Consider the following 11,362-nt stretch of genomic DNA (forward strand, 5'->3'; position numbering starts at 1 on the left):
AATAAATCTTAAAAAAAAAAAAAAAGAAAGAAAGAAAACAGAGGAAGAGGCCACACAGACATAGGAAGATCTTTAGGATGCACTGTGAGATGAAAGAGACAGGGGATACTGTGTGGCACAGTGGGTCAGTTAAACCATCACTTGGGACACCTGCATCTTATATCAGAGTGCTGAATTGATTCCTGGCTATTCTGCTTACAATCTATCTTCTGGCTAACGCATCTGCACCTGGGAAGGCAGCATGAGATGGCTCAGGTGCTTGGGCCCCTGCCACCCATGTGGGAGACCTGGATGGCATTTCAGACTCCTGGTTTCAGCCTGGCCCACCACCTAGCCATTGTGGTCATTGTGGAGTGAACCTGTGGATGGAAGATCTTTTTCTGTTTTCTGTCACTATGCCTTTCAAATATATAAATGAGAGAGGGGGGGGGGGGAGGAAGGAAGAAAAAGAAGAGAAGAAAAAAGGCAGGTAACAAAATAGTATGTATCTTATATACACATACTTAAAACTGCTAAAAATCATCATCTATGGGAGTATAAGATTTGTATTCGATTTTTTTTTTTTTGCAAAGACAGATATTTCTTCTCTAATTAAAGAAGAGATACACTTTTTACATGGATTCAATATTCCAGTGTTACTAGGCTAGCATTCTGTCTTCCAGTCACAAAGTCTAAGAGTTTCTGGAGCCCAGGCAGCTCCAAGGGCCCTGATAAAGGAGTTTCCTTTTGCTCACTATGTGTCAGGCTCTCTCACTTCCTAGATGTAAGGTACCTCTTGGGAAACTGAAAACTGTGTCCTACCATGCCATAATGTGCTGCCTTCTCTCTCTCATTGTGCCAAATAAAATACATAAGGACTGGTAATGCTCACGTACAGAACTGAATTGGAAATACCTCCACCCACCCACTCACCTAACAGCCCTCGCCCTGGGCCCAGCATGGAAGACTGGACAGATGATCTTATCCACTCATTCCAGGGAGCACCAGGCACCAGGAAGCCGAGGAAAGGTACAGGCAGAGCTTCATGGCAGAGCCAGGAACCCTCTTCCCCCCACCCTGGTCATGGGTCCCCTCACAGCTCAGGGAGCAGACAACAGGGGCTGTGAGCACCCTGTACTTGGGGCAACTGACTGAGTGCTTATTTTCAATGAAAATAAATTTTAAAATATAATCCTAGTTAAAACATCATAGAGCCACAGTATGGAGGGGAGATGCCTGCATCCCCCCAAAGTCACCATTGCTTATGGCAACAAACTGCTCTTACGTTTTGAAGTTATTTGCTTTTTGGTTGGTTGCTTACCTTTCCGTTGTGCATACTGTGGTGCAGGAGGTGAGCCTGGAAATCCATCTGGCTCACACGGATTTTCATCGTCGTCACTGTCCACCCACTGTGACAAAAGCACCTTCTGTTATTACAAAAGACAAAGGAGGAGTAAATACATGGCAAATGTCACCAGTATAAAATGTCCTCCTAACAAACTCAAAGGTCTTCTTTCACATTCTTTCTACTGCTATCCCTAGCCCTAAGCAACTAAGGTGTTTTCCTCCTTGAGACACAAAAGCCTACACTGGTGGGGCCAGATGAGCCTTCAGGCCTGGGAAAAGCCTGATTGGCTGGCAAAGGCATTGCCATCCAGCTTTTGCTGAGGCCGTACAAGGCTTCACATCCCACCCCTGCTGCCCGGGGAAGCTTCCCTTCCTCATTCCTGCTGGGGAGCTCAGCACAGCACCCAACACCATCTTACCTGGTGCAGTAGTGACCAGTAATACCTGATCAGTGCTACTGACACTGTTACTCACTTGTCCATGGGACAAGAATGGCTGACCTGCTGGGAGAAGCTTCATCCAGGCACTTGTGTGGCTCAAGGCCTATCACGTGTGCTGACCAGGTGAGTCTACTGTACATGTGGCTTCCTGGGAACAGAACCCCTCTCTCTGTGAGCTACTCCCATGTGGGAGTCGGAAATGGTAACAGCCACAGAGGTGTCCCTCAGAGACCCCGGGCAGGAATGGGTCTGTCACTGACAAGGAAGAACACTTCTAACAGCAAGGAGCAGGGATAGAGGCTGCCCAAGAGGAAGATCAGGGTAAACTAGGATCAGAGCTCTTGGGGTTGGCTTCCTGTCTGCCACCCTGAATCTTTGGTAAAATCTTGCTTCCGCAATCTGCTTAGCTTACTACACTGTGCTACAGGCAATGGAGGGCCACCCCACGGGCTGGCAGGAAGGTAGTGGCAACCACCAGCAATATAACTGTGAGAGGGGGTATTTCAGAGCCAACAGCTAAGGCCACGAGGTCCACCAAGCCCTGCACACATGGCCTTCAAGGTGACCCCACTCAGGAGCAGCAGACAGGTCTGTCAATCTAGTCATCATTTGAAGGAAGAAAACAAATGACCCCTGGCTTTTTATCTTTCAGAAACAAACTCCCTGCTCACCCTGTCAAAGACATATTAAGCTGTTCACTATCATTGAGGAAATGTAACACTGATCAGAGACTCAAATGGCATCCTGAAGACACCCTGTATGGAAAACTACTTGGTAGAACCTACTGGTACTGAGGTAGCTCATGTATATCCCAACCCTCAGTGTACACCACCAGAAGTATGGACATCAAAGGACACATCCATCAAAGTCCTCAGTAGCACTACTCCTGAGAGCCTATAACTGGAAACCAAGTATCTGTCAGAGGCAAATAATTGAATGGTATAGTTGCAAAATGGGATATTACACAGAAACACAAATGAATCAACATGGCTACACATGAAACTGAAGACTCTCTAGAACCCCAAAGAATGCATACTCTGATTAAATTCATCTCCTTTTCAGAATAGGCAAAATTAATTAAGCTCACTTATAGAGTCTGAATCTATTCCTGGACTCAGGACAATAGTATGTATTTTAAATCATATGCTACTGACAACATAGAAGCAAAAGGCTATGTATTCTATAACTTCACACATTTAAAGTTCAAGAGCTTATAAAGCCAATCTGATATCAGAAGCCTTCTATTACTTGGAAATGAAAACAAGATGCTGGGAAACCTGACAAAAATGCAAGGACGCTACAGAGGCTACAGAGTCCAGAATCTTGTGACTGTATGTGTGATGTGACTGTAAGGCCACCGAGTGATTAACTCCAGTGACGCACAGGATCCAGCCCAGAACTGCACAGCACCTTTCCAGATACCTGCCTCCCCCCCCTCCCACACACAATCCACTGCACAGTCACTAGAGATGTAGCACACAAGGCTCTGGCTCCACTGTGGGGAAAGTTTCCAAGAAGTACGGGCAGCGAACCGAACCAAGGACCAAGTCTACAAGGAGCGGTTTTGATCCATAAGGCAGAGGGACTGCTGGGGCCTGCACTGGGAACTTCTTACGTCCAAGGACATGCGAGACCTCCCCCCTGACTTGGTCACATTAGGATGCATAAGCTGGGTTTGTGCATCCACACCTCCTCACCTGCTGCCCAGGAGACCCTAGCACTAGAAGTTAGAAGTCATTATACATTGGCTGGAGTGACAGCCTGATGCGTCGCCTGCTATCCTGGCCTTCTATTGCTCCCAGTGGGGGCCAAGTTCACACAGAGATGTTCACACTGGTAGAATAAACCGACAGTGGAAACTTCTACCTGCACACGTATGTATGTTTGTAGGTATATAAATGCAGATGGAGAGATTGCAGAAGAATGCATGCTGTGGCTGCCACTGCTACACTGCCCTCCCAGCAACCAGCTCCCTCCTTGGTTTCCTGCTAAGAGATCCTGATTTTGTTCACTACAAATGGGCACAGCCTCAGCGCTTGATTCATGGTAATTCTATCCCCTTAAGCCAATGGTTGTTTAAGGGATGGGAGTGTGCCCAGTGAACCGCATGCTGGGATGTTTCCAGGAAAAATGTTTCTCACAATCACAATAAAAACAGAGCAGCCTGATGAGAAGACCCTCCCCCACCTCTTCCTTTCTGCTCTGGGGCCAGGAACTGCGGTAAACACCTGTGACCCTGAAGAGGAGGCCAAAGGACTTTACAATGCCAGGCTTCAGAAGCAGCTCAAACAATTTTCTAGTCCTCTGCCTCTTGGCTTTATGATGGCAGAGAGTTAAATGTCTACTATTGAATCCTTATGTTTATCTATTCCATTACTTGCAGCCCAAAAAAAAAAAAAGAGTAATAATAAAACAGATATCACACTGACAACAGAGGCTTCTCCAGGAGAGGGGAGGACTGGAATAGAGAGGACAGAGTTTCAGGAAGGACTTTTGTTTATGTACAGTATCAAAGGTTCTATAAGAAATATGTATCTGGCCGGCGCCGTGGCTTAACAGGCTAATCCTCTGCCTTGCGGTGCCAGCACACCGGGTTCTAGTCCTGGTTGGGGCGCCGGATTCTATCCCAGTTGCCCCTCTTCCAGGCCAGCTCTCTGCTATGGCCCGGGAAGGCAGTGGAGGATGCCCAAGTGCTTGGGCCCTGCACCCGCATGGGAGACCAGGAGAGGCACCTGGCTCCTGGCTTCGGATCAGCGCGATGCGCAGGCCGCAGCGGCCATTGGAAGGTGAACCAACGGCAAAAAGGAAGATCTTTCTGTCTCTCTCTCTCACTATCCACTCTGCCTGTCAAAAAGAAAAAAGAAAAAAGAAAAAGAAATGTGTATCCATGTATTACTTGTGTAACAAAAAGAAGACAGCCCAAGTCCTTGGGCCCCTGCACCTGCGTGGGAGACCTGGAAGAAGCTCCTGGCTCCTGGCTTCAGATCGGCGCAGCTCTGGCTGTTGCAGCCATCTGGGGAGTGAACCAGCGGATGGAAGACCTCTCTCTCTGTCTCTACCTCTCTCTGTAACTGTCTTTAAATAAATAAAATAAATTTTTTTAAAAAAAGGAAAAGTGCAATCAATACAGAAGGACGAGTTACTAGAAACAATAAAATGCAGTGAGCAAAGTGCTCAGAGAGAAATGCAGGAAGTACACACACACCCTCCCCCCCCAAAAAAAAAAAAATCACAAGAAGTGACATAAATGGGCCAGTGTTGTGGCACAGCAGAGCCCCAGCTCTGTATTTCCAATCCAGATCCCTGCTAACATGCCTGGGAAAGCAGCACAATATAGCCCAAGTGTTTGGGCTCATGCCACCCACATAGGAGATCCAGAAGAAGCTCCTGGCTCCTGGCTTCGGCCTGGCCCAGCTACTGCAGCTGAGGTCATTTGGACAGTGAACCAGGGGATGCAAGAGCTCTCTGTGTAACTCTTTCAAATAAATCTTTTTTTTTAAAGTGACATAGAAAAAAGAGGGACAAGTTATCAAAGAAAATATTAGACATATAGAAGACAAATTAAGACAATCCAACTAATATTCCCAAAGGAGAACAGAATAAATAATGTAATTATTCAGTTATGCAAAGATAAAATAGGGAAAGAAATCCCCTCAAAACAAAAATGGGAGATAAATCTATGTCTGCAGAATTAAATTACAGACAAATTTCAGGAGGAAAATGGATAAAAAATAATAAATACCACAATAAATTCTGGTGAAGTTACTGAACCTAAGAGGATACAAAATAAAACCTAGAAAAGTGTCAGGTACAATAATCAAGTCACCTAAGAGGGAACAAGATCAGGCCACAACTACTTCCTATCCTTTCACTGGTACACTCTCGGCCTCCTAAAAAGGGTGGGGTCCCTGCTGCATGGTCCCACATCACCCTGTGCCTTTCCTTTCTAATACCTGCGATCCTTGCTGGGCCTGTACTGTGGCACAGTGAGCTAACCCACTTCCTGACACACTGGCATCCCATACACAGCCAGTTCAAGTCCCAGCTGCTCCACTTCTGATCCACCTCCCTGCTAATGCACTTGGGAAAGCAGCAGAGATGGCCTTAAGTCCTTGGGACCCTGCCACCCACATGGGAGACATGAATGGAGTTCCAGGCTTTTGGCTGCAGATGGAGGCTCTCTCTGTCTCTGTCTTTCCCTCTTTCCCTAGAACTCTGCCTTTCAAATAAATAAATCTTTAAAAAAAGTTTGATCATTCATGTAACTGGATTCTGTGTGGCTCACACAGAGTCTCCAGCACCTACTACAATGCCTGGTTCTCACTTAGACACTCAATTAATACATACTGAGCTATCTATCTGCCCAGACAGCTCCTCCCAGATATAGTCCTTCACGGGTTGAAGAAACTGAGGTGCAGAGAGGTTACCTGATTTCCCTAAGCCACACGTCTGAGAGGTAGAGAAGGTGGGACATGAACTCAGGCTCTGAATGGTTGGTCTATTTCCTTAATATAGTTTTGCTTATCTTAATAGTAAATAATTGTCTGCTTCAGAGAAGTATGAATGACCTCACAAAAAGGCTAAAAGTATAAATTACTTCAGAATACAGAATATCTGCAATAAATATAAGAAAGACAATCTCATATTTTTTAAGAAATTAAAATGAACCTCCATGGGCAACATCACTTTCAGAGCTGGTACTATTGATTAGTGATTAAATACCGTTCTTTTTATGCTCCACACATCAACCTTTTCAAAGATATATTTAGGGATTATTTTATTTAATGTTTTATATTTTTATTTTATTTTATTCTATTCTATTTTATTTGAAAAGCATAGTGACAGAGAGAAAAGAAGAGACAGACAGTGAGATCTTTGATCCACTGATTCACTACCTAAATGGCCACAAAGCCAGGGCTCAGCTTGGCCAAAGCTAGGAGCCTGGAATTCTACCCAGGTCTCCCACATGGGTACAGGGGCCCAAGCACTCAGGCCACCTTTTGCTGCTTTCCTATGCATATTAGTAGGGAGCTGGATTGGAAGTGGAGCAGCCGGGACTCAAACTGTTGCTTATATGGGATGCTGGCATCACAGGGGGCAGCTTAACCTGCTGCACCACAACCTGGCCCCAGTGATATATATTTTAAATAATATTATATCAAGGGCTTCAAAAAGTTCGTGGAAATTTTTCATTACCTTTTTAAAAGAGATGTATTTATTTATTTAAAAGCCAGAATGACAGAGGGAGAGGGAGAGAAAGATCTTCCATTCACTAGCTTACTCCCCAAATAGTTGCAATACCCAGGGATGGGCTGGGCTGAAGCCAGGATCCAGGAACTCCATCTGGGTCTCCCCCTGGGCTGGCAGGGGCCTGAGTACTTGGGCCATCTTCTATTGCCTTCTTAAGCACATTAACAGGAAGCTGGATTGGGGGTGGGGGAGCCAGGACCTGAACCAGCACTCTCATATGGGATGCCAGTATCACAAGCAGCAACCAAGCCCATTGTGCCACAATGCCAACCCCTACATTATTTTTTAATTCCATGTTCCATTAACTTTTTGAATACCCTAGCAAACTCAGGGATACTTGGTCAATTAAAAATGAAAGACTTAAGTCTAAGAAATATTCTTGCTAGACCTGAGAACTACAAACACAAATTTTAATTCTCAACAGGGACACTGGTCATCCTGGTCTGAATCTTGTCTCTGCCACTGGATGCTTGGTTGGCTGATGCTGGATGAGTCAATCATCCTGATTCTTTACATACATGTCTCAGGTATGTGGAGTGGATGAGATGGTACATATAAACTGCTTCACATAGCATAAACACATTTTCTCCTATTATCTCCTCCACCAAAAAACACCAAGACTGTGGCAAACTGAAATCCCCTTCTATCTTCATTCATGCCAGCTGTTCTTGGCAAGGATAATGTGCAGGTGATAATGAAATCTTTCAATGGCTGTCAATCAGTGCAACTCAACCTTTGGATCCTGGGCTATACAGGGGGATGGACTTTCCTTTTGTCTGGGTAGTAGTAGAGAAACATGGAGATTAGCATACACACACTGACAGTACATTGGAACAATTCTTTTTAGGACAATTTGGCAACATCCAGCGTGGTCCAACACACCCTGGTACATGCATCAGACACACACAAGGAAACAACCTAAGTGTCCATCAATACGTGAGTAGGTCAATAAATTAAGGATTGATGTCAAAACAGGAATGCTAAGAGAAAATGCAAAGAAGTGGAATCATTGGTTCAGTAAAGTGACCTTTATAGAATTTAAAAATACAGGACTGTTGTTTACTTACACTTACTTGTTATAAGAGAAAATAAACATAGACTTCTAGAATGTACTCCAAATCCAAGAGAAGATGGCTTTTAAGGGGCAAGGGAGGTTCAGGGTGAAAAATAAAGATTTTAACCTAATCTGTGATGTTCTATTTAACAATAATAAAAAAGAGAATGAAAAATGTCAATATTCATTCTGGAGAAAGAAAACACTAATGTTTCATAAGAGGTCTTCAAAAAGTTCATGAAAAAAAAAAACATGAAAAACTGCAGATTTCAAAATGGTTTTGCACCAAAATTCATATTTCTAATTCCATTGTACACGAACTTTAAAAATTTTTATTTGAAATGCGGAGAGACAGACAATAGATCTTCCATTTGCTAGTTCTCTCCCCATACACCTATAACTGCAAGGACTGGGCTAGAGCAAAGTCAGCAGCCCAGAACTCAATCTGGGTCCCCCATGTGGTTGACAGGAATCCAATTACTTGCGGCATCACCTGCTGCTTCCCAGGTGTACATTAACAGGGAGCTGGAATTGGAAGCAAAGCCAGGACTAGAACACAGGGACTCTGGTATGAGATATAGGACCTAAAGAGACCTTCCTTCCTTTTATGCCAACTGCTCTTAAACACCAGCCAAATGCCAGCTCCCCTCATCCCCACAAACTTTCTTTTTTACTATTTATTTATTTGAAAGGCAGAGTGACAGAGAGATCTTCCATCTGTTGGTTCACTCCTCAAATGGCCACAACAAGCCAGGAGCCTGGAATTCTATCCTGGTCTCCAGGAAGGCAACAGGAACCAGTACGTACCACTTCCCAGCAGCATTAGCAGAGAGCTGGATTGGAAGCCAAGCATCTGGAGACTCAAACTTGTTCTCCAACATGGGATGCCTGCATTACAAGCAGTGGCTGAACCCACTGTGCCACAACGCTGTCCCCTTAAGTACCCTCACATCACTTTCTACTTCCAAAATTTTAAAATAACTATGACAGATTTGCCTTAAAAGAAAAAAAAAAAAAAAAAAGGTTTGTGGGGCTGGTACTGTGGCATAGCGGGTAAAGCCACCACCTGCAGTGCCAGCATCCATATGGGAGCCAGTTCAAGTCATAGCTGCTCCACTTCTGAGGCAGCTCGCTGCTATGGCCTGGAAAAGCAGTACAAGATGGCCCAAGTCCTCGGGCCCCTGCACCCGCATGGGCAACCTGGAAGAAGCTTTGGATCGGCCCAGCTCCAGCTGTCACGGCCATTTGGGGAGTGAACCAGCAGATGGAAGACCTCTCTCTGCCTCCACAATTCTGCCTTTAAAAATAAATAAAAAAATAAATAAATCTTAAAAAAAAAAAGTTGGTACTTTGAATGACAAAGGAGGCTCTGTAGGGCCAATCCTACATCTTTCTTCTCTCAGTGTGACATTGGTTCAAAGTTATGGCCAGAAACTACACAGCTAAGGAACAGCAGGACTTCACCCAGGCGTTCCAGAGCCGTGCAGCAGCACTCTCAGTGCTCTGGGCAGAATTTGTTCTGGCACTCCTTGTGTAGACAGACTTCATTCTAACATATACAGACTTTAATGTGCAGAATTAACAGTTTAGGAGCTGGCAGGTTAAGCTGCCAACCATGACGCCAGCATCCCATATCAGAGCACCAGTTCAAGTCCTGGCTGCTCTGCCTCCAATCCAGCTCTGTGCTAATGTGCCTGGAAAAGCAGTGGACGATGGCCCCAACATCCACATGGAGATGCAGATGAAATTCCAGGCTCCTGACTCAACCTGGTCAGCCTGGAGAAAACCAGAGGATGGACAACTGAGCTCCTCCACCCCCACCGCCCTCCAACTCCGTCACTCTGCCTTTCAAATAAATAACTAAATCTTAAAAAAAGGAAATTAGTAGTTCATTTATGAAATATACATATTCCTTAAAATATGACTGAATGCAGTAGAGGATAATCAATATATTAATGTAGTTTATGTATGAATATATAACAATATATTTACAAAATATAATATATAAAATTCCTATATCATATTAATGTATTACATATATTGTGTATATAATATACAATATAAAATATATAGTTTATAAACATCTCATGTCCATAAATAATATTAATGTAGGAAGTCTGCATGTCCAGTCATGATGGATAACACATGATATACGAAGGTGAAAAAAGAAGAAAGATTAAGGTACTACCTCCTGCTATTAAAGAAATGGCATTATCCAGTTTCCAAAACCATAGGCGCATAGCTTAAAACTCAGGAATAGGGTTTGAGCATCTGGTGCAGTGGTCAAGACACTACTTGGGCTGCCCCATATGTCGTATCACAGTGCTGGGATCCAAGTCCCAGCTCTACTTCCTTTCCAGCTAATGAGGACCATGGAGGCAGCAGTAATGATTCAAGTAGTTTGGTCCCTGACACTCAAATGGGAGACCCAGACTGAGTTCCTGGACCCTTGTTTTGGCCAGGTCCAGCCCTAACTGTTACAAGGATTTAGAAGTGAATCAGGGGCTGGCGCTGTGGCGTAGCAAGTAAAGCCGCAGCCTGCAGCGCCAGCATCCCATATGGGTGCTGGTTTGAGTCCCGGCTGCTCTACTTTCAATCCAGCTTTCTGTTATGGCCTGGGAAAGCAACTGAAGATGGTCCAGGTTCTCCACATGGGAGACCCGGAAGAAGCTCCTGGCTCCTGGCTTCAGATCAGCCCAGCTCCGGCTGTTGCAGTCAACTGGTGAGTGAACCAGCGGCTTCAAGACCTCTCTCTCTCTTTCTCTCTCTCTGCCTTTCCTTCTCTCTCCGTGTAACTCTGACTTTCAAATAAATTAAAAAGCTGGCGCTGTGGCTCAATAGGCTAATCCTCCACCTTGCGGCGCCGGCACACCGGGTTCTAGTCCTGGTCGGGGCGCCGGATTCTGTCCCGGTTGCCCCTCTTCCAGGCCAGCTCTCTGCTGTGGCCAGGGAGTGCAGTGGAGGATGGCCCAAGTGCCTGGGCCCTGCACCCCATGGGAGACCAGGAGAAGCACCTGGCTCCTGCCTTCGGATCAATGCGGTGCGCCGGCCACAGCGCACAGGCCGCGGTGGCCATTGGAGGGTGAACCAACGGCAAAGGAAGACCTTTCTCTCTGTCTCTCTCTCTCACTGTCCACTCTGTCTGTCAATAAATAAATAAATAAAATCTTTAACAAGAAAAAAAAGTAAATCAGCAGATAGAAGACCTCTCTCTGTTTTTAATTTAAAACAATAAATAAAAAACAACAATGTAGGATTAGTGGAGCGGCTAACAATGGAAAAGTGCAGCTCC

The 11,362-nt window shown here is 45.0% G+C and overlaps 1 protein-coding gene across 1 annotated transcript in view; it reads right to left on the reverse strand.

Annotated features, from left to right (window-relative positions):
• LOC133754620 (centrosomal protein of 89 kDa-like) overlaps nucleotides 1-11,362 on the reverse strand; it is a 59,627-nt gene that overhangs the window by 24,728 nt on the left and 23,537 nt on the right. Inside the window, exon 7 of the mRNA XM_062185041.1 lies at nucleotides 1,301-1,406. Coding sequence (XP_062041025.1) covers nucleotides 1,301-1,406 — 106 coding nt within the window. The remainder of the gene's footprint in view (nucleotides 1-1,300; nucleotides 1,407-11,362) is intronic.

Source organism: Lepus europaeus, unplaced genomic scaffold, assembly GCF_033115175.1.
Source record: "Lepus europaeus isolate LE1 unplaced genomic scaffold, mLepTim1.pri SCAFFOLD_247, whole genome shotgun sequence".
NCBI classification, from domain to species: domain Eukaryota; kingdom Metazoa; phylum Chordata; class Mammalia; order Lagomorpha; family Leporidae; genus Lepus; species Lepus europaeus.